The following is a 26,973-nucleotide window of genomic DNA, read 5'->3' as shown; positions in this document are numbered from 1 at the left end:
CCACCTCGGAAGGATGGAAGGCTGAGTCAACCCTGAGCCGGTGAGATTTGAACCGCTGACCTGCTGATCTAGCAGTAGCCTGCAGTGCTGCATTTAACCACTGCGCCACCTTGGCTCTTTAAGAACAAGTTCTGTTCTTAAATTTATTGAATAATGTGGTGCCGTCCCCTAAAACTACATCAGTGTACTTACTTCAGCATATTCTGCTTTTTACTAAAATAGCATCTAAACAGCAGGGGAATAGTAATACAGACTAGTGTGATGGCAAATCTATGGCACACATGCCACAGGTGGCACATAGAGCCCTCTCTGTGGGTTTGTAAGCTATTGCCCCAGCTCAGCTCCACTGTACATGCATGCAGGCCTTCTGCCGCCCAGTTGGTTTTTGGGTCTTTGCTGTGTGTGCACGGGGGGACAGGGCACATGTGTGGGGGTCATGCGTGGGGTGTGCGCAGGGGGGTCATGCGCACATTGCACACAGCGATGAAAAGGTTAGCCACTGGACTAGCAACTATAAAAATATATACCAAGATAGAAATGTAAAGATAGTATAATTGGAAATGGAATAGAGATGTTTGAGCAGTGAACATTTCATTTACATGGTATTTGTAAACATCATGTAATTTGCAAGTTGTCTTATTCCAAGTTAGCTCTACATTAGTATTAAGATTTCTGCCTTGTAAAAATATTTGTAGTATACAGGTAGTTTTTGACTCACAATTTATTAGTTTAGTGACAGATCTAAAGTTACAATGTCACTGAAAAAAGTGACATACAACATTTTCATACTTAATGACCATTGCAATATCCCCATGGTCACATAACCAAAATTCAGGCATCTGGTAACTGTATATATGACAGTTGTAATCTCTGGGGATCGTGTGATCACCTTTTGCGGCCTGACAAGCAAAGTCAATGTGGAAGTCAGATTCCCTTAACAACCATGGTACTAATTTAGCAACTGCAGTGATTCATTTAATAACTGTGGCAAGAAAGGTAAAATAGAGCAAAACTGATTTCCTTAGCAACAGAAATTTTGGACTCAATTGTGGCCATAAAGTCAAAGACTGTAATTCTCACCGAAAACTCAACAAATCTGTCTGGGATTTCATTCACATATTTTCAATCAAAACTGAGTCAAGCTAATGTAGTTTAAAAACCTGACAACTTATGTCAAGATTTAAGACATACTGCAGCCAACTTTTTTTAAATAAACCTAGTAATGTATTATCTATTGCCCAGTGTTGGGCAAGAAGAGCAGATAAAGACAAACACACACAGGCTCCATATATGCAGATTTATTATCTAACTTAAAATCTACAGGCAGCTCAGTGACACTAGGCAAATAGCAAAAGCCCTTAAAATGTTTATATTAAATCAGATTTAAAAAAAATAGATTAAAGATGCAATCGTGAATAAGAATGTACTATCTACTAATATTGCTTTATGTAAAAGGTTTTAGTGAAGTAAACCATGAATTAGTGACCTCAAAATATACACATAGATATAAAATTTCTATTCCTCAACTGAGTCCCCAAGTAGTGCTTCTAGAACTTTCAAGTTTTAGTATATAATTTATTATTCAAACAACATTTAAATTAAATGAATTCTTGAGTTAATACCTTCCCCAAATGTCAGATACCATTTATTTAGCAATAGGTCACATAGAAGAGAATCTTCTGGCCAGCACATAAAGCAGTAAAATATTACAGTTTAATATATTATGTGTCATCCAATGAATCATATGTTCTATTATTCCGAGTTAAGAATGATATTGAACCAAGAGATAAAGCTAAATAGTCAACAGCATGATGAACTAGGTTTGGGCTTTCGGTGAAGATTTATTGTATCTGTTTGAATCAAGTGATCTGATCTATCATCAGTAGCAAGAACTCTTCGGACAGCTTCCTCAAAAGCTGCTGCAACATTAGTGGCATCTTTTGCACTTGTTTCAAAGTAAGGATGATTTCCATTGTTTCTGCACCAGACCTCGGCTTCTTCTGTAGATACTTGTCTTTCAGTTATATCAACTTTATTACCCAGTATCACAAAAGGAAATGTTTCAGGCTCCTTCACATCTGCATAGTAAATGAATTCTTTTTTCCAGTTGCTCAGATTTTGGAAGCTTTGAGAATCATCTACACTGAAAGTGAGAAGGCAACAGTCAGAACCTCGGTAGAAGGGAGTCCTCAAGCTCCTAAACCGTTCCTGGCCTGCAGTGTCCCATATCTGCATTGTGACGAAGTGTCCATCCACTTCCAGATCTTTATTTAAGAATTCTACACCTATTGTATGGAATAACTGGGTATCAAATTTGTTAGTAACATATCTGTTCATAATTGAACTCTTTCCAACTCCTCCATCTCCTAAAAGGATTACTTTAAGGAGCGATGATTTTGTTGCCATTGTTTCAAGAATAGATCTTTTATGATCTCCAGATCTGCAAAATAAAACAAAACTCACATGTTGCAAACATTTCAACATAAATTAAACATGAAATATTAACTCTATATTTGAGTGAATCAATCAAAAATATTTTCTTTATTCATCAAAAAGAACAGAAGACTGATTTTAGTACAATTAGATACTGCGTATTCCACAAATTAGGCAGAAATTCGTACAGTATTCTAATGGAGAATACTGACCTTTGGAAAGGCAGAGACTGAAGCTGAAATATTTTGGCTACCTAATGAGAAGAGTGGACTCATTGGAAAATACCGAGATAGTGGGAACAATCGAAGACAAAAGGAAAAGGGGACAGCAGAGAATGAGATGGTTAGTGTAATCAACACAATGAACATGAATGAAAACTCTGGGAGACAGTGGAAAACAGAGGAGCCCCATGTGCTATAGTCCAAGGGGGTCGCCAAGATTTTATTTTAAATGAAATGTTCACTCATTAAGGAGAATTAGAGGAAACAATTACTGTAAAAATGTAGTGATACTATTTCAAATGAAATCCTGGATAAAGTAAATCTTTGTTAATGTTCAATGAATATCTTTTCCTTTACAATGGGTGTCGGCAACCTGCGGCTCTGGAGCCACATGTGGATCTTTGGTCCCCCTGCTGTGGCTCCGTGTCAGCTGAACCCACCACTTGCTGGCCCCGCCCCCCACCCTTCCATCCCAGTCACACCTGGCCTGGCCTGAGAAGGTAAGGGTGACAGTGGGGGATGGAGACTCCCCATATATTCCAGAGCAGGAGCGAAGCGCCCCTCAGGGACGTGCAGTCAGGAGAGGCAGGGGAGGCAGAGCCTCACCACTGTCATCATGAAAAGAAAAAAAAATGTAAAAGGAAAAAGGCTGAGGTAGTTGCTGCCAGAGTCACAGTGGATGACTCTACTTAGTGCTTAACTGTTTAAAAAAGCCTCTAAAAAGTGCCCTCTACAGGAGGCAGGAGAACAACTGGTGTTTTATGAACACTCGAGCAGAGTTAAGCAAGGGTTAAAAGCCGAAAAATTCCTGATGTAGAGGAGGCACGTCGTTCTCCTGCCTCCTCCTGTAGAGGCTGTTTTTTTAGAGGCTTTTTTAAACAGTTAAGCAGTCATCCACGGTGACTCTGGCAGCAACTAGCTCAGCCTGACCTCAGCTCTTGCCTTTTTCCTTTTACACTTTTTTCTTTTCATGATGGCAGGTAAGAGCAGAGTTGAAATCCTCTCTGAAACAGCTAGAAAAAGTACATGTAGGTCGGAGGGGGAGGAATTCAAACTTCATCCTCGTGTAGATCCCTCCCCAAGTGTAGTTTGATTGCAGGCAGAGCCACGTTGCCTTTTCAAACACACACACACACACACACACACAGCTTGATAAAACTATGTAAGCCCAGCTTCACTGATTACAAGTTTGAAAAGGCAACGTGGTTCCGCCTGCAATCAAAGGCTCGGATCGGCTCCAATCCAACTTCTGTGTTTGAGAGTGAGAGCGGGAAGGAGATAGTCCAATCCAACTTCTCTGTGTGCGTGTGTCTGTTTGAGAGAGGGGGGAGGGAGGGAGAGAAGGAGGGGGAGGGAGAAGAAAAAGAATGAAGGAAACTTTTTCACAAAGGAGAAAAACAAATGCTGTCGCTTTAAATCAGAACTGAGCATGCCTGGCTGTGGAATTCTCGGAGTTGAAGTCCACAAGTCTAAAAAAATTTGAACCCCCTGTGTCAGTGCCTCACCAGCCATAAACCTCACCGCATGTCACTGGCGCCCCTGTACTTGCCTCATCTCGCGGGGGCTTCTTCTGGCCCTTGTTGGTAATGCACGCACCTAGATCGCGCGGGGAGACACACGACTTGCTCGCCACCCAAAGACACTGGCCCGGCCCAGCTGTGGCCGATGCTCCATGTCATAATGGGCTCCAGGAGGAAGAGTAGACACCGTTTTCCCCATTGTGAAGCACACTAAATTTAACTGTGTTGTGCAAGATACTACAAGAGCAGTGGACAGGCCATGGTGGCAGCAACAGAAGCAGCATCGGCCGCAGCTGAGCCAGGGCAGTGAGCAAGTTGCACATATTCCCCAGTGACCGAGATGTGCGCAGCACCAACAAAGGCCAGAAGAAGTGCCCGCAAGATGAGGCAAGTACAGGGGTACTTTGCTCCCGCTCTGGAATATGGAGCGAGTCTCCATCTCCCTCCATCCCCCACCTTCTCAGGCCAGGCAAGGAGTGACTGGGAGGGGAGGATGAGGGGCGGGGCCAGCCAGTGGTGGGTTCAGCCAACAGGGAGCTACAGCAGGGGGACAAAAGAGCTTCATTTATCTGGGAACCTGAAATGACTCTTGATTTAATCCATGTTTAAAAGCACCCAAAAAAGAATAACATCATCAGCAAAAAACAAAAACAAAAAAACAAAAAACCTGTTTTTGGAAATGGTTCAAGAGGGAACACACATACAACACACACACACACACACACACACACACACACACACACACACACACACACACGAGAGGAAGAGAGAGATGAGACAGAAAGAGAGAGACACAGAGATAAAATACCTGTTTCCCATAGAAGACACCAGGAGCCATAAAACCTGGGTAGGCATGGCTGGGTGGGTGGCGGGTCATGTGGCAGGGTGGGAGTGAGTGATGTCAAGTTGGCCATGTCGACCCAAATTTTGTGTTTTCTGTGAGAAACGGGTCTAAATGGCTCTTTGAGTTGCAGACCCCTGCTCTAAAATAATATTGTCTCTGTATCTACATGCAGAAAACATGGCAAATCAATTTTTTAAAATTATAAAAACAGGATTTGTCAGTCCGCCAAGCTAATAACATTATTAGCTTGGCGCATCGCTAACGCCCTGCCATCAAAAAACTGGGGAGGGGGGAACACTGGGGGTGGGAAGGACAAATGGGCAATAAACCTGTATGTATTTATTGTGGGAATCAAGGAGGGAGGAATAATAGCTGAGGAAGAGCAGATCAACATGGAACCGGTTCATGCCAGACATCTTCCAGGCCGTTTACCTTGAGTGTGGAAATTTACCAGCCCAAACACCTCAGTGTTTCCAAAACATCTCAGTGGCATCACATTGGCTGGATTTGGACTGGTCATGGGGAGAGGGACAGGGAATGAAAAAAAAATGTGTGCTGCCTATGAAACTCAAATTCTGCCTGACTTTACTGCAACCGGCATCTTTTAGTAAAAGTACCTTTTACTTCAATCAAATGGAGTCGATTACTGATTAGATTTTTTTTGTTATAGAAATGGCTAGTTTATATTATGTAAAAGTAAAAAGTTGAGGTTCAATGATAATGCTTTATTCTACTGCCACAGAGGGAGTCAGAATTCAACTTTTTTTCTTTCCCTCCCCTCCTCAGTTTTCTATCCCTTTCTCCTCCCCACTTTGTCCTATTTGCTTTCATATTTTATTCTATAATCTAATAAAAAAATAAAAAAATAAAAAAAATCAAATGGAGTCGAGGTTTTTTCCCCCCTAAGTGACCAGACTGTGACAGATCTCACAGGATTATTACAGGGCACAGATCTGGGGAAGGCTACAATAAAAGTTTTGCTGCACTGAAGGTTCCAAAGAGCACAGTGGCCTCCATAATTCTCAAATGGTAGACGTTTGGCACAACCAGGACTCTTCCAAGAGCTGGTTGTCCAGTCAAACTAAGCAATTGGGGAAGAAGAACCTTAGTAAGAGAGGTGATCAAGAACTCAATGGTCACTCTGAGCTCCAGCGATCCTGTGTGGAGATGGGACAGAGTTCCAGAAGGACAACCATCACTGCAGCCCTCCATCAATCTCAGCTGTGTGGCAGATTGGCTAGTTGGAAGCCTTTCCTCAGTGCAAAACACATGAAAGCCCACTTGGAGTTTGCAAAACAGCACCTAAAGGACTTTCAGGAAGTGAGGAAGAAGATTCTCTGGTCTGATGAAACTAAGATTGAACTGTTTGTCCTCAATTCTAAATGTTATGTCTGGAGGAAACCAGGCACCACTCATCACCTGCCCAATATCATCCAAACAACGAAGCATAGTGGTGGCAGCATCATGCTGTGGGGGTGTTTTTCAGGTGGAGGGAAAGCTGAATGGAGCAAACTACAGGGATATCTTCCATGAAAACCTGTTCCACAGCACTCAGGACCTCAGACTGAGCCTAAGATTCATTTTCCAACATGACAACAATCCTAAGCACACAGCCAAGGCAACACAGGCGTGGCTAAGGAAGAACTCTATGAATGTTCTAAATTGGCCCAGCCAGAGCCCAGACTTGAACCCTATTGAACATTTCAGGTAGGATCTGAAAATGGCTGTCCACCGATGGTCGCCATCCAACCTGATTGAGTTTGAGAAGATTTACAAGGAAGAATGGCAGGAAATCCCCCAATCCAGGTGTGTAAAGCTTGTCATGTCATACCCAAAAGGACTCAAGGCTTTAATTGCTACTAAAGGTGGCTTCCTGGTCCAGTTGTCTCTTGAAAAACCACCTTTGGGACAACCATGACCTGGATTACTGAGTATCTCCATAGACCCGGGATGGCGAATCTATGGCATGCGTGCCAGCCATTTGTCAGGGCATGTGAGGCGTGGCCCTGTCAGATGGCCAGCACGCATGCATGTGCTGGCCAACTGAGTTCAGCCTTTTTTAAAGCCATTTTTCGCCCTCCCCAGTATCCAGAGGCTTTATAGGAGCCTGGGGAGGGCGAAAGGAGCCTTCCCCCCCCCCCGGAGGCCCTTCGGAGGCTTCAGGAGCTTCCCTGAAGCCTCTGGAGCGCAAAAAAACCCGGCCATATGGGCAAACCAAAAGTTTAGGAACAGAAGCCTCCTGAAGATCCCTGAAGTCTCCGGAGGGCCTCCGGGGGGCGGGGGAGGCTGTTTTCGCCCTCCCCAGGCTCCTATAAAGCCTCTGGAGCCTGGGGAGGGCGAAAAATGCATGCAAAAAATAGGAAGCACCTCTCATGCGCACTGGGGGCGTTGCACATTGTATTATGGGTGCGGCATGCCCGCACACAACCCCCCTGCAGTCCCCCCCTTATGGCATGCGAGCCAAAAAATGTTCGCCATCGCTGCCATAGACAATTGCTGCAAAAGGTGCTTCAACAAAATATTGAGTGAAGAGTCTGAATACTTATGCCAATGTGATATTTGAGGTTTTTCTTTCTTTTTAATAAATTTACAGACATTTCTAAAATTGTTTTCATTTTGTCATTATGGGGTACTGAGTTTAGATTAAAGAAAAATTAGATTTAGAAAAATGGCCAAAAAGGAAGGCTAAAGTCAGCTGACTAGGCAACGCCTTGCGTGACCTAACAAATGGCTCCACGTGCCACCTATGGCATGCATGGGGCTATGGCAATACTTGCAGCCTGAAACAGCTGATCATCGTGAGGCCCTGCTGAAACTGAAATTGAAACAGGCTGTTTGCTATAAGTGCTGGGAGGCAGAGGCAGATTTTTTCTTCTTCTAATCAGGCTACACTGAAACAGGCTGTTTGCTGCAAGGAGGTAAGTCAATAACTGTAAATGCCTACAGAATGTTCAAATTATTAGACTTATTTTTTAAAGACTGCTTTATTATTGTTCTAGACAACTTAACAGAATGAAGCTTTTTAAAATAAATGCTTGATCTGAAGAGACTCAGTGCTATTGTATCTTCTTTTAAATAGCAGAGAATAGTGTATACTTCCAGAAAGCCACATCAATTTTAACAGCATCTGTACAAGTATAGTCTGAAATGTAACACCACAAACAGTGTATATTGTCTGTACTGTTTGCTGCAAGGTGGAAAATTGCTGGAAGGCAGAGGCAGATTTTTTTCCCTTGTTTTCCTCCCCAAAAGCTAGGTGTGTCTTATACTTTGGAGCGTCTTATACTTGGAAAACTATGATATTTACTTTTGATTTTGTAATTTAAATCTATTTTAAAATTTATAATTGTTTTTATCTGTACGTATTATTATATAGTAAAATATAATTTTAAAAACAGATCATGCCAGACTAATCTTATTGCATTCTTTGACAAAGTGACAAAATTAGTGGACCAGAGGAATGCCATCAATATAGTTTACTTGGACTTCAGTAAGGCATTTGATAAGGTAGACCATAACCTACTATTAGATAAAGTAAAAGAATGTGGGTTGGACAGCATCACCACCAGATGGATTCGTAACTGGCTGACCAACCGCACTCAACGTGTAGTCCTCAATGCAACTGCACCTACATGGAGGGAAGTATGCAGTGGAGTACCCCAAGGCTCTGTTTTAGGCCCAGTACTCTTCAACATCTTCATCAATGATTTGGATAAGGGAATAAATGGGGTACTCATCAAATTTGCAGATGACACCAAGCTGGCAGGAATAGCCAACACTCCAGAAGACAGGCTTAAGATACAGAAAGATCTTGACAAACTTGAACATTGAACTATCTAATAAAATGAAATTCAATGGTGAAAAGAGTAAGGTTCTACATTTAGGCAAGAAAAACGAAATGCACAGGTATAGGCTGTACCTTGGTCAACAGTAGTAACTGTGAAAGGGATCTTGGAGTGCTAGAGGACAACCATTTAAATATGAGCCAGCAATGTACAGCAGCTGCCAAAAAAGCCAACACAGTTCTAGGCTACATAAACAGAGGGATAGAATCAAGATCACGTGAAGTGTTAATACCACTTTATAATGCCTTGGTAAGGCCACACTTGGAATACTGCATTCACTTTTGATCGCCATGATTAGGGGACTGGAGACTAAAACATATGAAGAATGGTTGCAGGAACTGAGTATGTCTAGTTTAAGGAAAAGAAGGACTAGGGGAGACATGATAGCAGTGTTCAATAGCTCAGGGGTTGCCACAAAGAAGAGGGAGTCAAACTATTCTCCAAGGCACCTGAGGATAGAACAAGAAGCAATGGGTGGAAACTAATCAAGGAGAGAAGCAACTTAGAACTGGGGAGAATTTTCCTGACAGTTAGAACAATTAATCAGTGGAGCAGCTTGCCTCCAGAAGTTGTGAATGCCCCAACACTGGAAGTATTTAAGATGATGTTGGATAGCCATTTGTCTGGAACGGTATAGGGTTTCCTGCCTAGGCAGGGGGTTGGACTAGAAGACCTCCAAGGTCCCTTCCAACTCTGCTATTGTACTGCATTTGTTATTACTACTCTGCCACTCAGAGTCACTTCGAAGTTTGAGAGAGGTGGCATATAAATTTAATAAATAAATATATTTGTTACTTTGAACTTACTGCATTTGTAGTTGTCTTCTCAGTCAAGTCATTTTGGATTTTTTTTTTCTAAACATGAATATCACAACATAAACATTGGAAAATAGTCTATTTGAAACCTCTTTTCAACATACATTATCTGTAACATCTAGATAAATATCTAATCTTCCTTTGCTACTTTTCTTTATCTGGATATGCATAGCCATAAAATGATCATATTTACATTTTTGTCACAAATGTTTTATTTATCATTTAAATATAACTATTATTACTATATGAAACATTTGATAAAAATAATTACCTTTACTGTTTAGTGTAAATCATAATTAAATACCTGCCAAAAAAGAGAGAGGTTGTATTACTACTGAGAACATATTGCCAAGTATGCATTTTAAAATTAATATACTTTGTTTTACTATGATATGGAATATACTTAATATGTTCCAAAGGAAGTTATAATCAAATTATTCTTATACATTACTTAAGCACATATTAAATTTCACTACTTTCAACGTGTTTTCAGTGAAATGAAACCTTTGCATACCCATTTTTTAAAATTAAATTGAATTCTTATGTATTTTTACTATTCACTAGTATGTGAGAGGGAGGAAGCAACAACACAACATTCAGAATTTAAACTTCATATGAATATTTTATATTAAGTTACCCTTTGGGTCATTCCATGTCAAGTAGAAAGGTGAATAGAATTGCCTGCAGACAAACAAAGCTAATTACTGCTCTGTGTGTACATTGTTTCTTCAACGATGATACACTGACTTTTCTTGTTTTTTTTCTTCAAGTCTGCAAACCCATGGCTAATACCTTGCCTGGTATCAGGAATGCCCCCCTAGATGATAGAGTTGCCAATTTTATTAAATTGGCAAGTGGCTTAGCCATCACTAACCAATACAAGGTAATTAATATACCACAGTTTTGCAACATCCTTGATGATTGATTTATGGATTTATATCTTAAGAGTATCATATACTGAACGCATGGTCAGCACAATAAATTCAGCTGAACTGTGAAATTTTACACCTCTAGCTCATGTATATGTCAAACAGTCTGGTGGTAAAGGTAACCTTTTTTAACAGAGCATCCATGTGTGCAAATTATGAATATCTTTGGGCCTTAATTCTAACCAAAAGAAGCTGGATCCAAAAGTGAAGTATGGCGAGTTTTGTAGCAGAAATGACGTTCTTTCCAATGACATTAAAAAAATTAAAAATTACAAAATTGAGATATTTGCATCCAAATAAGAGTGAAAATTTGCATAAACCAGCAATATCATGTATTTATGTACATGTGTCTTTGCAGCTGGATGGGCTGGAACTACTGGTCCAGTTATGTCCTAAATCGAAACATAAGGTTAGGTTTTTTTGGCTTGTATGCCGCCCTACTCCCGAGAGACTCGGGGAGGACTCAAGGACTCAAAACTGGTAATACATTTATTTCATGAAATGTTTCATATACCTTGCTGATCTATAACAAGAAAAGCAAAAACCAGGAACTTAACTCACAAAGTTTTAGCTCTCTGATAGGTTTCAAGGGCTTCAGTACCTGCACGAAGTGGTTACTTTGTGTCACTCAGAGCACGATACACCAAGCGTGCACCTCTAGCTAGTCACATCCCAACACCTGCCTCACCTTGTAGTAGTGACTCAGGCAGCCCATCCAGGAAGACCCTGCGTGTCCGCCAGCCCACTTTTTCCAGCCCGTTATGGCACCAGAGCAGGAGGCCGAGTGACACGCTGGTGCCGTGACAAGGCGAGGCAGGGGGTTGAGCTGCCTCACAAGGCAGTTGTCAGGGAATGGATGGCCTGGTTGTGGGGGCCCTGAGGCAAGCTGATGTGGGGTGCATGGGGTAGCTCCACCTCTCCTGCCTCACGGCTGTGGCACCAGCATGTTGCCCAGCATCCTGCTCTGGTGGCGCACTGTAAGAAGTGGGTCAGCAGCCACATGGGCTCTTGCTGCACATGGTTGTTGGTGCTGATGCCATGAGGCAATTGTTGGGGCATGGATGGTCTGGCTGCGGGGGCACTGAGGTAAGCCAGTGTATACGTGGGGAAGATTCACCTCCTTGCTTCACCTTATCTTGTGTCAGCAGCACCTCGAGCAACCAGACAGAATGGGCAGCCAGCCAGTTGTACAGGCGCTTAAATCAAGGTTATTTTGGGGATAGGGCTTATATTGGGCGCATAGGCAGAAAACATGCTAGTTTATTTTTTGAGATAGGTCTTATTTTTGGGAAAACACGGTATATTGGCCATTGTATCACAATGATTACAGGAAGTATTAACATATTTATAAAAATCAGACAGAGGGGATGAAGTGGATTCTTTAAGATATAATATATTACTATTGCCAACAATCTCTTGCCATTGGCTAGACAAATATAAGGGTATCATTTTGCTAGTTCTGGAGTAGATTGTTTTATTCTACATTTAATCATATCTAGTGAAATAGTGAATAATGTTAATATTTTTAATTTTTATATTCCACATTACTTTCAGAAGCATTAATTAAATGCTCAACTTTTGGACTCAATTATGAATAGTTTTACTATTTTAACAATGTTATCCCTACTATATACAGGATTATATAGCTGTAATCCTATGAAAAATGTCTTAGAAATGATGCTTTAAACCATGAGAGTCAAACTTGGATTGTGTCATGTGACAGCATGTGATGTATTGTGATATTTTTTGCCTTTGCGGAGCAGGGGTGGGATGCAACTGGATCAGGGCCGCCAGTTTGACACTCCTGCTTTAAATTATACTCATGACTTAGTATAAGTCTAGCTGATATGCATATTTGAAAGTCTTGAAAAAAGGCAAGTTATTTGAGACTTATTCAAATAAACCTATAGAAATAGTCATACAGAAACTCACTACATATATACTTAATGCCATTTAAAACTGCAATTTTCCAGTAATCTAGATAATAGAGGCCATAGATCACTAACATTCAACACTTCTCTTTTTCCATTATGAATAAACAATTGTGTATGAATATTTTATTAGAATTTTGAAATTATTATGAGAACTATGATAAAGCTGAACTTTAAATCTTATAAACCACTATAAATCCTATAACCACTGGAACAATTTGCCAAGGGCTGTTGACCATATATCTCCTTAACAAATAAACCCAGCGTCTTCATTGTGCCACTAAATAAATATGGAACTTTTGGAAACAGTTCACTGAAAAATACAACAAAATCATAACTATATATCAAAACATAAGTCATAATATATATGAAATATTTAATAATGCTGCAACAATGAATTCAAACAGAAATTTAAACCACTTTTATTCAGTGTTTTAAATTGAACATAGAATATTTAGAATTTAGAATAATTTAGAATTCAAAGCTAAATATTCTATGAAGAGCAACTTGAGTAGTTGTGTATAATATAGCATAACAAATTCATTACATCTAACTGAGAACTATAAAAAAGCAAGATTTACCTAGCAAAAGTACATACTTTGTGTCCTCTTTTGAGTGGATCTATATAGTCTATGGCTTGGGGTCAAAAAAGCCCACTGTATCTTTAATTACAGTTTTCATTGATTTGGTTTTGTTGAAAACAAAAGTCAGGGTAGTTCCTTACTCCGAGTTTACAATTAAAAATTGCTTTTAGATACTGTTCTCCTTTTAAAATATTGTGTCATGCTGTAAATACAGTCTACAATTTTTCATCTAGCTAAAATAGAAAAATATTTTTTTTAAATCTGATTGTTTTCATAATCAGCTAAAAATGTTATTTTGCTCTCTTATCCATCTAGACACAGCGTACATCACCTAGGTCACTTTTTACACTTAACTGCACAAATAGGAGGAAAAAATACTTCTTTAAACTCAATTTAATCAAAACAAAAATAGGCAGAGCAGCAAACTAAGTAGCTCGATTATCTCTCCGAGGGGCCATGGATTTTCCACATGAAAAATGCAACAAAGAGGACATACATAAGTTGTTGAACCGTCCTCACAGTCCAGTGATTTTAATCAGTTTGGCTTATTTGCCCCAGGGATAACTTGGTCATGAGCCAACTGAGAAGTACAGAAGTGAAGCAATTTCCCAACATAACCGCCGTCTCCTTCTGATCACGGGACTTTTAATCATGCCACTGGAAAAAACAGAGGGGCATCTTAGAAGGACAACTTTCTCCTTGTAGGTTAAAAAAAAGGGGGGGGCGTAATTGTACTGGATAAGGCACTGCTACCTGCCGCCCCCCAAGGCTTTGTTTCCTCAAGTTTCACGCTAGGAAGCCCTACAGCCAGGACCATTCGCAAGAGACTCTGCAGCCCCCAGTGGCCGAGGAGGTGGGTGGGTTTCGAGTGTCCCTACAAGCAACGTAGTCCTTAGGACCTCCCTCTTGCACCAAGGAGCGACCAAGAGCCACTCTCGATCGGACCCCCCAGAAAAACCTTTCCTAAAGAACCGATGGGAGGCGAGGGAAATATCGCTAATGCCTCCTCCCCATCTCCTGTAAGCAGCCATGAAAAGCTCAAGCCGACGCTCGGAGTCCTCAGGGCCAGGAACCGCAGCCCGGGAAGAACTGGGCTCTTTCTTGAGCCCATCCATGGTAAAAGGCCAGACTCAGAGATGGGGCGCGCTCACCTGTCAAGAAAGCGGAGAGCCGATAACTGGCCCGCAGCACTTGCGGACACCGCGACAGAGAGGAAGGGAGGGAGCTTGAGAGGGAAATAACATGGCCGGGGCTGCGCTATGAGGGCGGAATCATTGGCCCTCACGTGACATCAGATGAGGACAGCCTCGCCTCCCCGATTCTCGGCCCAACTGAGCGGAAAGGAGGCTGTTGCTAGGCTACAGGGCCTCGTCTCTTCCAGACTCGCGGTTCTAATTGGAGACTGTCTGCCCCGTCCCGCCTCTTTACGTGTGTCCGCTCTGCTTGCTGGGCCCCTGGAAAACAGCGAAGCTAATAACGTTCGTTCCTGTTTGAAAATTTCGCGGAACAAGTAGTTAGTCCAGTGTTTCTCAACCTTGGCGACTTTAAGTCCTGTGGACTTCAACTCCCAGAATCCACCAGCCAAGAATTCTGGGAGTTGAAGTCCACAGGACTTAAAGTCACCAAGGTTGAGAAACACTTAGTCAGTCTTCTGCAGCTCTTTTGTTTTCTGCCGCTCTAGTCTATAAAGTATTTTCTTAGGTTCTGACATTTCATGCCTTTGAATTAAGCTACTTGGATAAGATTGTTAAGAACCAACAATCAAGATGGAATACTTGATGGAATCGATCCAAAGTAATCACTGGAAACCCTAATAATGAAATTAAACTTTACAAAAATGAACACATAATTGTTTTTCCAAGGAGAGCCTAATGTTAGTAAATAAATTCATTGAAAAGTAATTAAAAGTTACTTGCAGGATATAAGGTATCTAGTTGCTATCATTATGGATTTATATTTAGTAAAATGAGGCCTTATCGCAAATGCCTTCGGAAAAATATTTTCCATTGCAACTTGTAGTGTGAAATCATTAGGCAAATTTCAGCTATGTATGAAGTAGCCGTTCTCTATCCTTAGCACTGAAGAAGGCAGAGCAAAAGGTTTGGTCTAGCACACGTGCTGAATGTTGCATCAAAACTTTATAATGGTTATCAATAAAATACTCACCTAATCATCCACATTTTCAAGAGAGATGTCTGTTTTACCTCACAGTGCTTATGGAACAATATAGTTTTTTTAAAAGCCATTTTCACTTTGCTTCACTAAGTTTAGTTGCACACTTACGGTAACTGAGTTGTGATGTTAGAGATATATTACTTGGAGATGTAAACTTACACTTATACACAGCCAATGCTGTATTATTTACAGTCCTAATAATTTGCATCCAATGAAAAGACTATATGATTGAACAGAGGATGAACCTGAAATGTACCCAAGACCAATATACTTATTCTTGATATGAAAAATTCAGTGAACAATTGATGGTCTAAAAATTAAAGCAAGTAGATAAATATCTCTACTTTAACAGAATGCCTACAAATGCTGGGGGAGTGGCAGCAGATGCTGGGAGAAAGATAACAAGTAGTTTGAATGAAGTGTGTGTCAAAAGTAAAATGACCAGGTAGAAGAATGATTCTGCCCACATACAGTATATAAGACAGTGAGATCTGGTTATGTCAGGAAAGTCATAAGATCAATGTAGTGTGTGAACTTGAACAAATAGTACAAAATAAGAACATAAAGGCAATTTAGTCATAGGGGAAAAATGAAGGAGGAATTAATCACAAATATGTAACTTGTTAAGAGTAAAGGAAGACAGAGGAAGTTGTGAATAGATGGTTGATGAGATTCTTAACAATTTTGTTTTAAAAACAAAATGTAATGAAGAAATATAAATATAAATATTGATATTGAACCAAATTCATTTTTTTATTATTTCAAACTGGATAGACAGTTTGTCTAGTGATTAAACCACAGGGCTGGAAAGCAAGAGACTGCGAGTTCAAGTTCTGCCCTTGGCTATGAAAGCCACCTGGGTGATCTTGGGCCAGTCACTCTCAATCCAACTCAGTTCAAAGGGTTGGTGTTGTGGGGAAAATTGAAGGAGAAAAGTGTGTTGAAGATGTTTGCCACCTTGAGTGATTTGTAAAAATAATAAAGGTGGGAAATAAATATTGAATTTTTCCCTTGCTTTATTTTGTTTGGCTTGCTATTTTTCATTTCTTTTCTGAATTTTATATAATGTTTATCTCAGAAGAGATTAGTATGATGGGTATGCATGCATATATGCATGTTTTTGAGTTGGGCTATAAAGTCTAATAACACAAATACCTAAGTCATAATAAATGCTTTAGTCTTTAAGATGCCTCAATAGTTTATTAATCTTCCAGAAATAAAAAAAAACCCTTATAATTTTAATGAGTAAATATCTTTTTTTTAATTGTAATATTCTTTTTTAGTATTATTTAATAACTATTTACATTGGCAGGATTAAAATGCTTTAGTGTAAAAGCTTAGAATAAAATATGAATCCAATAAGGAACACCCCAAACCACCATAATGAGTAAACCTAGAAATCAAACATTAAACCTGTATTAATTATAAAGTTTGATCACTTAGAATAAAATTGATCTAATCTATCATTCTCCACAAAAATGCAGCATTGAAAAGTACTGTGTGACTGATTAGATAGAAACTTGACACATAGCCACTGTCTATCTGCCTATCTATCAGCAAATTTAGTGTACAAAATAACAAAACACCTTGCTTAATACAGCTGGCATCTCGCTGCTCTAGGAAAAGGTAGTCCTCTGGATTCAAAGCTACTTAAAGTCTTTAAAAGGTTAAGAAACTGCACATTCAATTGGTTCAGGAAACTTACAGGTAGTCAATAAAGCTGTTTTAATATTAGTATGATATACATTGAGCTATATTATCATAAAAGACATTAAATTAACATATTATTTGCCCTCAGGAGTATGGTCAGAGATGCTATTCAGCAGGTTCTGACCAGTTCTGGATAACTGTTAGTGGAAATTTTGAGTAGTTTGGAGAACTGGTAAATACCACCTCTGACTGGCCCAACCCCCTCTATTCTCTGCCTCTTGAGTCCCAGCTGATTGGGAGGAAATGGGGATTTTGCAGTAACCTTCCCCCACAGTGGGGAGGGAATGGAGATTTTACAGCATCCTTCCCTGCCATGCCCACCAAGCCATGCCACCCCCACCAAGCACACCCACAGAACTGGTACTAAAAAAATTGAATCCTACCACTGGGTGTGATGCTAGTTCGCCTCCTCGCGGTGCACCCTGGATAGCATGGTAGTGTGAAACAAACAACTAGCAACAATGGACAGCCAGACTACATTGAAGAATTGGCAATTAACAACAGTTGTTAGACATCTTTGTAGAACTCCTGGCTCTTTAAATACATGGCAATTGATAAACAACTACAAGTCCATGTATTTGCCATACGCTAAATAAATAGATTTGCCCTCAACTTGAACTGAAATCATACAAAACTATTCATATTTCTAAAAATTACACTGCCTTCATATCAAGGACATCTCATATGTCTGTATGTGTTAGTGTGACAGAGAGGGAGTGAGGGAAAGAGGGAGGGAGAGAGATCTTTATTATCAAGGACACCTTATGACCTCTCTTGGGTCCTCTCATGAGAACTACCAAAGATCGAAGAATTTCAAGGATTATGAAATAGTCAGGAAACTTCATTCCTAGAGATTTAACACTTCATTCTTAGAGATTTAAGTCTTCAAATGAATGTAAAAAGTTACTAGCTTAACAATGCTTTTAAAATATACTCTTATCTGTAAGTTGCATGACATTGATACTATAGTAATGCTGATTTGTAATTATGAACTGGCCTGAGTCATACTCTGCTTTTCTAAACAATTTCCAATATTTTACAATCATTTGTTCAGTAATTCACATCATTTTATTACAGCACAAAACCATTTAAGCATTTTCACTACTTCCACATTCAAATATTTGCTCTGGATTACCATATTTTATATTTACTTCTAAGTAATGTACAATCATAAACAGATCCATCTGTTGTGGTACCACTGCTCTCCACATTTATTACAAATCACATAAGTCATCATTTGTTCATCTGGATTTGTATTCTGCACCCAACCAGGAAGGAAAAGGGCTCCCCTTGCAATGACAGTAATAGTGCAATCATACTTTTCACAGTGCTTACATTTTATTTTGCTTGTACGTGTACCACTGATATTTTGGGGGAGCTGATGTTCCAGAACAGATGACTTGGTAAATGAAGTCCTGAGCTCTTTCAGTTCATCATGTGCCATTTCCATCACAGACATATCAGCAAATGTTTTGGGATTAAGAGCCCCTGAAAGCAAGTTAGTCTTTAAATGAAAATTTTTAGGATTTTTCAAGTTTAAAACTTTGCTCCTGATACAGTTTTTGTATTTTCTATTATTTTTTACATACATTGCAAAAATGTGCTGTTCAATTTCTTCAACTATTTTGTGATGCTTTTCATTTTGTTCACTGCTTGTTGAAGAGTCACACAAAGCTTTGTTAAGAAGTTCTACGCATTTAGACCTTAGAGGTGTAATAGGATCCTCAGATGGGTTTATTTTGCTATCCAAGCATGTGACTCCCAGATGTTCTGATTGAATTGCATAATCCTCTTGCACATTACTTCTAATAGCTTTTGAACTCTTTTCTGATGGCAAGCAATTGTTAGAACTGACAGAATCTACTTTTTCAAGCTGACCCTTTTCACCGAAGTTTCTATTCTCCAAGACTACCTGATCATTCTTAAAAGATATTTCCATATTACTGGGTCCTGGTTTAATATGCATTGATTGGTATTTTTTATAAAGTGTTTTCCATTTCGACAATAAATGCTTAGACTTGTTTTTCAGTACTATAGAGGGACAGTTCTTGAGGATTTGGAAAACAGCTTTGGCAATATCAGTTTCTTGGAGATTATTTATAGTCATATCAACTGTTTCAAGATATTCAAGATGACTTCCAATATCTTGGTAATTTTTTTTATACAGTAGATTCTCTATACAAGCTGCTGTAGTCATGATAATGCTTCTGTTAGACATTGCAAATTCTGAAATAAAAGTAGCAAAAGCGTTTTTAAAACTACAGTGTACCATATAATTTTGCATGGAGAGTAAAGTATAAACTAAGACAACTGGTTCAAACAATTCTTCATATTTGAACATTTACCACTCCCTGCCACCACCACCCTCCCTCTCTCTCTCTGTGTATATATATATAATTTTTTTTCCTTTTTCTAGTTACTCTCCCCAGATAAATCTAGTTCATTTTCCTTCTGTTTTTTGCACATTTTTCTAATAATGGGCAAAGTGCCTTTATATAATTTGTTCCAATGTTCTGTTGGGTTAGAAATAATGAAAAGAAAATCTAAAGTTCTTAATATTGGACCACTAATATTTGTGTATAAACATTTATTTACACTTTACAATTTTCTTACAACTTTTACTATAAAACAGATTGCCTTTTTAAAAAATTTTAAGCAGCTATTATTTAATATTTTCGAACAATCAATAGTTGGGAACAATTTAGTTGTGACAAAGGGAGAGCCTGAATCACACTTGGTAGGGTTGTACCAAACCCATACAATATGGAAAATATTAGCATTCTCTATTTTTTTCCCTTGGGTTTGGCCAGTTGTTGTTTTTTCTTTATACCTATACTAAGCATATCTGAACAGTTACACTGCAGGTTACTTGCATTTCTCACCATCAGAATTTTGGGAGGCATAAAATGAGGCTCCTCTCTAATACAGAGCTCTGAGCTATATTTTTTTTCATAAATTCTTGAATGGTTAGATTCTTCTACTTTTATACCACACATGAAAATATGTCAGAACTTACATATCCCTCTAAAACAGTGTTTCTCAACCTTAGCCATTTTAAGATGTATGGACTTCAACTCCCAGAATATCTGGGAGAATTTTGGAAGTTGAAGTCCACACATCTTAAAATGGTTAAGGTTGAGAAGTATGCTCTAAAATATGGCTTTCCTAATCACTGTTTAATGAATAAGCCACAAGTAGTAGTTTTAGCTAAGCCTGGATTTGTAACATGTGATGCCTCAAACAAGCAAACCAAAAAGCAGTTTGAGGTATCACATAATGCATGAATGTGGCTCATCCTCACAAAACAACCTTCAGCTTTGAGCTACAATTCCCATCACTTTCAGTGAACATTGCTCATGCTAGTTAGAAATGATGAAAGTTTTAGTTAACGATGTTTGGGAGTGGCAGCTTATAATTATCCTTAACTTTTAGCATGAACTTACAAGCGGAGGAAAATATGAAACAAGAAAAAAAATTATACTATGCAGTGCAACCTCTATACAGGTTTGAGTCAGAAACACATTAGGAGAGACAGAAGATGCAGATACAAGGGGTACCAACAGAAATGGCTTTTCTAAGTTAAGTATTTTACCAAAAAGAAAGAAAAAGAAAAGAAAATCCACCTGATGCGATTTCCATACAGTTTACACGAGCTCTTCATTTGAAAACGCTGCTGCTATTGCAGCTAATATCCACATTTTTGTCATATGGCTTAAGCTTTATCTGGCTGAACTACATAACAGTATCCTGCTAAGTATACAAATAGTTCGTTTTTAGAAGATTTCCCCGAAGCTCAGTAACAAGATAGGGTCCCCTCCTGTGGTGTCACCCAAGGTTCACGGGGCGCTTTCTTCCCCACCTAAGACGAACCCCACCACGGCATCGGTTCTTGCTCACCTGGAGATTCTCCCAACAGGGCCGGTGCAGGACTTCCGCCCTTCCAGCCTCCCTTCGCCTGTGGCTCCGCCCCTCAATCAGAAAAAGTAAGATATGTGAAAGTAATGAGGGTATAAGAGACGCTCGCCTCTATACCCTCATTGCGAACGAGCGGCTTCTCTCTCTGGCTCAGCCCTAAGTGCAGCGCCCTCTGGAGGTGCGGAGAAGCTGCCGCAATTCCAAGAGTGTACAGCCAATGCTGAGAAGTATGGGAGTTGAAGTTTTTATATTTGGAGACTGAAGAAGGCTATAGTGTGTGGTACGCTAGTTGCTATTTCTTCGAGGTTGCGGTATTTGTGGAATTCTAGCAGCGCAAAGTAAATATTCAGGAATAATTTCAAATTAATTTTAGTGCCGCGTAGTTTAAAGTGACCAGATTTTCAGATTGGTAAAGAGGGACACCTTTGACCGGGGGGGGGGGGGGTTGCCAAATTACCAAATTATAAGAGAAGGATGATAGAGCTGAAACATACTAATGACCACAAGAGGGTAGCATTAGATATATTTTGCAACTACTACCTTGATCTAAAAACAAGCTCCTTCTCTAATTTGATTTGATTTATTGCATTTCTATGCCGCCCTATTCCCAGAGGGACTCAGGGCGGCTCACAAACCAAAGTGAGGAAACAGGAGGAAAACAACGGACAAACAACTACAACAATTTAAAAACAATCAACAACCACACAATTCGAGCGGGGACGGGGAACTCGTCAGCCCCAGGCCTGTCGGAACAGCCAGGTTTTAAGGGCTTTGCGGAAAGCCTGAAGGGTGGTGAGGGTCCGAATCTCCACGGGGAGCTCGTTCCAGTATTAATAAAGTCAGATATGTATGTAAAATGTGAAAAAATATAAATAATAGCAAAGAACATTGGAATGGGATATTTTACTTATTTATTAAATTCATATGGTTAAATCAATTCACAATAAGTAATCTGGGCAGCATACAACAATCCATCCTCAAGCACAGCACAATGAAGACTAAGCACATAAAATGTGCTTCAAATGACTCTTTCCTGTTGTAGGAAGTTATCACCCACCCCTCTCCTAGAAGAATGAAATATTCTAGGAAATATTAAAAAGGCAGAATATTATATTTCCCTGCATGAGAAATGGAGAAACATGTTTTTTAGGTGGGAAGCAGACTCACTCTTAATAGCCCCCACCCTCCTCAATAGTCCACAGCAGATGTCAGCACTTAAGAGATAGCTAGGTCTATTCATAAGCAAATGCCCTCACCTAAGATCCAACAAAGGTAGGATTAGCCCTCAGCCATAATAGGAATTGCCCCAAACCCTCTTCATTACATAACCACGCAGCAAGATTCAACCAGGCCTGGGACTCAAAAGACAACCTACAAAGTTATCGCTGCATGGCCCCAGGGGAGTCTGGCAACCATCAGAATACATTTCTTATACATTTAAATGTATTTAATTCCCAGATGGGCTTTGGGTTGCTTTTTTTCCTGCCATAATATACCAAAATATTTTGAACCTGATCCAAAAATCCAGGAACACTCTGAAGTTGGACATAAACTCTTGGGAAACAGAGTCAGAGCCCTTAGTTTATATGTGAGGAATCATAAGAATGGGTAAGAATGGGTACTGAGAGCTATTTCTTCACTGGAAAGGAAATTTTATACACAGTGAATTTCATCTCCATATGCCTAGAAGTAGAACCAGTTGCCTTGGGAGGCGGACAAGAGAACTCCATAAGGTGAAAATATGTTTCTATTATGATCAAAAATTGGAGCATCATATGTTCCCTGTGGCATGAACGATAACCTTGATAAATTATCTTGGTATGTTACTTTATAGCATGCATGTACAATATTTATGTGAATGTACACACACAAACATGCACACACACACACACACACACACACTCACACACACACACACAGGCTTTTTATTGTTGTATCTAGCTTTGCAAAAAAAACCAACCAACCAACCAGAGGAGCACACTACTTTCACAAATTTTATAAAAGCACTATCCAAAGCAAAGATTTTAATGTTTCTACCAGAAACGTAGTATATTATTAGCTTCTAAGCATAATTTCCCCATTTATTTAACACAATAATAGCTGTATGTACTCATGGATAAGCCAAAAAAGATAGGTGCCAAAATGCACCAAAAATTGGATTTAGCATATTCCTGAATAGGCTTATCTGTGAGTATATATATATATATATATATATATATATATATATAATATTTTGAAAGAATAGTTGTATTTCCTGTATATATTACAGGTAGTTCTTGATGGCTTACAATCATTTATTAAGTGACTACTCAAAGTTACAAGAGCACCAAAATGTGACTTGCAATTAGTCCTCATACTTATGACTGTTGCAGCATTCTCATGGTTACGTGATCAAAATCTCAGCACTGGCATGTATTTATGGTAGTTGCCGCATCCCAGGGTCACGTGATCACCATTTGCAACCTTCCTAGCTGGCTTCCAACAGGCAAGTTAAGGGGAAAGCTATATTCAATTAATGACTGCATCATTTACTTAACAACTACAGTGATTTGCTTAATAACCATGCCATAAAACATTGAAAAACTTAGCATGACTCACTTAACAACTGGCTTTCTTATTAATGGAAATTCTGGTCCCTATTGTTGTCATACATTAAGGACTATCTATATTGTCTAAGCCCATCTGTGGATAAACAATCCCTCAAATATTGAACCAAAATACTATGAAAAATCTAGGTTGGCTTTTCTGCAGGTGGCACACTTTTCGTGGTATTTTGGTTAAATATTTGTGGGTCAGCTTATCCACAGATGGGCTTATATATGAGTATCCTGTACATATACTGGTACCAGTGTCAGTAAAAACATGAAGTACCTGAACAGTGAGTTTCAAAATGTTTTGAGATGTGTCTTATATACTATACATATTTATTGCAATAAGTGACAGTAACTCCAATAAACATCCACAGCGTAAGGCCATTTTTAGTGGCCATAAACTGGTGCAAGTTCTAAGACAGCAGTTGGTGTGCCTTATATGATTGTGGCCATATTTAATGTACTTTGAGAGAGCCATATTATGTGAAACAAGTTTGCAAAATCAGCAATCATGTGAGTCATACACATATATTCAGTAAGTAGGACCAAGACTTTATTTGAAGGTGGGGTCATTCTGGTTTTTTGTTGTTGTTGCTGTTGTTAGAAATTTATGTTAGAACTTTTATCATACTTTGTATGATTTGTTCTTCAGAATATCAGGAAACCATGCCATCAGGTTTCAGCAACTATATTTTATAAAATGGTTCAAGGCCATAAAATAAGTGTCAAGTTAAACTTTGCCAAAGGCCTTTCATTTTTCACTGTGTTCTAAAACATCACAATATTATAGGAAAAGATAGGGAACATTCAAATAAAGCAAAATTTATCTTAAATGGATTTTAAGCACAGATTACTCTTGTAAAACCATTAGACATCTTTTTTTTTTGTATAACACAACAAGAAGTTACATAGTATAGTTTACACATAGTAGAAAATGTAATATGTTTAGGTACACATAAACTAACCAGAAACATCTAAATCTATCATTTAAAAAAAATCTGTATTACAGTTAAAGATGCAGTTTCCAGATCTACATTTTATCTAGGTTACAGCATTATAAAATCTCTGTCTGAGATTTTAAAATAATATTATATATAATATAATAGAAATTAAAACAATCTGTTTAGATATCCAACATTACGAGGTCTTCAGAACATAAATTAGAAAATAGTAGAATGGCATCAACTGCAGTTTCTCCAGTTTTACCTTTCCCACGTTCTGCCTCAAAAGTGATCTGATAAAGGAAGAAAGAAAATAATGATTCATAAAATTATGCTATCTATATAAGGGATGAGATAAAATAGAAGACACAGAATTTTGCTATCTTTTGCATCATTTTTAATTCATTATAAGAATCTAAATCCTACATATTCAACTACAATTATTATATGTGATAATAGAGTAATAAACTTTCTAAGGAAGGAATACTAAGGAAGTTTATTGGTAGCTGTTACTTGGATGCAGATGCTTTCTCTACTTTAGATTGTTATCTTCTGCTAAAGGAAGGCGAAGAAATTCCACAATCTTCACAAGGCTATCCATGATGGCTGCAGTATGTCTGAGATTCAGATACTGCAATCTTGCGGGACAGCCAGATAGGCAACTACTACAAACTTGTCCTTTTCTTGAAACAATAATCTGCCTTCATGTAGGAATGTTTCATATAGGAATGTTTCCAATACTGTGTTAAAGTATTTCAAAAGCAAACTACAACCTGTGTGAACTAGTTTGCCTATCTAACAAAAAAGAAAAAAAATGATTATCTCATACAACTGTAAGCATCCCTGAATAACAACTGAAGTTTGTCCTAACATCTGATGTCTTTGAATCTTCTGATTGGTTTTCCTCTCAGTCATCAAGAATACTCTCACAAGTTAAACATTTGGATTACATTAACAATAATTCATAATGAAATTTTAGAAAACACACAATCTAAAGCATTCACAAAATAGTGAATATTAACAATTTACTCATATTATAATTCACACTTATTTTCTGTTCTTGTAGCAATTGATTTAGCTGAAGGTCATTTTCAAATTGTTTTTTGCTATTTTGTGAATAACTGTTTTCATCTTTTAAGGAATAGCAAACCAAAATACAAATAGTTACAAGTGATCATTTATAGTATGCAACTTGACACACCCAGCCCTGTTGCATTCTACACATAAGGCAAAACCCTGAGAAGAGCAGTTTTTTTAAAAAAACTTTAGCTTACATTCATAGCTGTTTCAGCCCCTGTGTGTACTTCAATCTGTCCAATCCACCATCGTTCATCATTTCCCATACTTTGTTCCACCCTTTCTCCTGCAAGTCGATAACTAAAAATCAAACAATAAATGCTCTTTGGCTCCAGATAGGTAAGAAGAAGTTTCATGCACCCAACATCTCCCTTGTGACCTATGAAGGCTGGAACTGTCATATAATATCCATCAAAAACACACAGAAGGAAAATTACAGCAAGGGGAAAATAGTGTGACATTTGTTTCATCCTGAGTGCTATGGTAACTTCCCCAAAAGTAAAAGGCCACAGCTGTTTAAGCAAAAAAAAAAAATCTGATTCAACCCCGGATATCACCAGTTAAATAAGATCAGAAAGCAAGGAATTGAAAGATTCTGCTTGTGACTCTGGAGAGCTGTTAGAATTAGATGAATGTTCTTATTTGAAATATGCTCTAGGTCAAGGGGCTAGAAATCTTTCCAGAGAAAGACTCAATATGGCACCAAGTTTTGATAATAAACCTCCAACCCTATGAAAAAAAGCTGATTTATTTTCCTGCTAATGAATAGAACTTCATTAAATCAGGACATAATTAATTACCAAATTCATGATCTGCAGGATTCCAGTCAAAGTCGTCATCTGCATCTTGTTGCCAAGCACAAGAACCTCGACCAAAGCTGCAGTCTACAACTGTGATGTCCAGAAACAGTGATTGACGTTCAGAGCCAGAAAGACAAGAAAAATTAATCTAAATCTACAACAATAAAACTTAATTTAAAATATAACCAAAGAATTTTACCTACAATTTGTTACAGTATAACAAATGCTATAAACCCCAAATAAAAGTATATTGTTGCATAAGAAGCAATCATCTCATGATGTTTCATGTAACAGATTTCTTTATCTTAGCAAGCCCCAGTCTGATCCCTTAGGGAAGTAAAACCCTCGACTCCATTTGGTTGAAATAAAGATACTTTTACTTAGAGATACTGGTTGCAGTAATGTCAGGCAGAATCTGAATTTCCTGCACAAAATGACAAAACTATTTCCTTCAGTCCTGTCCCTCCCCACCCCCATCACCAGTTCAAACCCAGCCAATGGGATACAGCCTGGACATTTTGGGATCACTGTGGTGTTTCAGCTGCTAAGTTTCCACACTCAGGGCAAACGGCCTTGAAGATGCTTTGGCACAAAATGATCCCATGGTGATCTGGTCCCGTCCCCGTCCCCCCCGCTGTCATC

The 26,973-nt window shown here is 38.8% G+C and overlaps 2 protein-coding genes across 12 annotated transcripts; both read right to left on the bottom strand.

Annotated features, from left to right (window-relative positions):
• Positions 1 to 1,283: 1,283 nt before the first annotated feature.
• On the bottom strand, positions 1,284 to 14,434 carry RAB9A (RAB9A, member RAS oncogene family). Of its 9 annotated transcripts, XM_087726933.1 has the most exons (5): positions 14,274 to 14,405; positions 13,619 to 13,779; positions 9,950 to 9,982; positions 9,670 to 9,717; positions 1,284 to 2,440 (listed from the first exon to the last, which is right to left on the bottom strand). In XM_087726933.1, exons 4-5 carry the CDS (start codon positions 9,672 to 9,674, stop codon positions 1,801 to 1,803), a joined length of 645 nt encoding a protein of 214 aa, XP_087583059.1. In that variant the 5' UTR covers positions 9,675 to 9,717; positions 9,950 to 9,982; positions 13,619 to 13,779; positions 14,274 to 14,405; the 3' UTR covers positions 1,284 to 1,800. The 9 variants fall into 9 exon arrangements, 8 of the variants coding, with proteins under 8 accessions (XP_087583059.1, XP_087583058.1, XP_087583062.1 ...); XM_087726932.1 differs by lacking the exon at positions 13,619 to 13,779 and having other exon boundaries at positions 14,274 to 14,419; XM_087726936.1 differs by lacking the exon at positions 9,670 to 9,717.
• Positions 14,435 to 17,855: 3,421 nt separating this feature from the next.
• Positions 17,856 to 26,457, bottom strand: TCEANC (transcription elongation factor A N-terminal and central domain containing). Of its 3 annotated transcripts, XM_087726961.1 has the most exons (4): positions 26,332 to 26,457; positions 25,729 to 25,831; positions 24,720 to 24,747; positions 17,856 to 19,233 (listed from the first exon to the last, which is right to left on the bottom strand). In XM_087726961.1, exons 2-4 carry the CDS (start codon positions 25,795 to 25,797, stop codon positions 18,176 to 18,178), a joined length of 1,155 nt encoding a protein of 384 aa, XP_087583087.1. In that variant the 5' UTR covers positions 25,798 to 25,831; positions 26,332 to 26,457; the 3' UTR covers positions 17,856 to 18,175. The 3 variants fall into 3 exon arrangements, with proteins under 3 accessions (XP_087583087.1, XP_087583085.1, XP_013921576.2); XM_087726959.1 differs by lacking the exon at positions 26,332 to 26,457 and having other exon boundaries at positions 25,729 to 25,841; XM_014066101.2 differs by lacking the exons at positions 24,720 to 24,747; positions 25,729 to 25,831; positions 26,332 to 26,457 and adding an exon at positions 20,905 to 21,006.
• Positions 26,458 to 26,973: the final 516 nt, after the last annotated feature.

Source organism: Thamnophis sirtalis, unplaced genomic scaffold (assembly GCF_051295495.1).
Source record: "Thamnophis sirtalis isolate CommonGarterSnake01/CBP01778 unplaced genomic scaffold, rThaSir2_p1.2 scaffold_12, whole genome shotgun sequence".
In the NCBI taxonomy this organism is placed as follows: Eukaryota; Metazoa; Chordata; class Lepidosauria; order Squamata; family Natricidae; genus Thamnophis; species Thamnophis sirtalis.
Note: the sequence above shows the minus strand (reverse complement) of the source record. Positions and strands in the feature narration are given on the sequence as shown.

What these genes read in the sequence shown, in the direction of transcription:
- TCEANC (XM_087726961.1), bottom strand. Translation starts at nt 25,797, where the DNA reads ATGGGAAATGATGAACGATGGTGGATTGGACAGATTGAAGTACACACA. An exon ending in GGGCTGAAACAGCTATGAAT is followed by an intron (nt 24,748 to 25,728) that starts GTAAGCTAAAGT and finishes TTCCTTTATCAG; the next exon opens with ATCACTTTTGAGGCAGAACG. An exon ending in TGAGGCAGAACGTGGGAAAG is followed by an intron (nt 19,234 to 24,719) that starts GTAAAACTGGAG and finishes CTTTTATTTCAG; the next exon opens with AATTTGCAATGTCTAACAGA.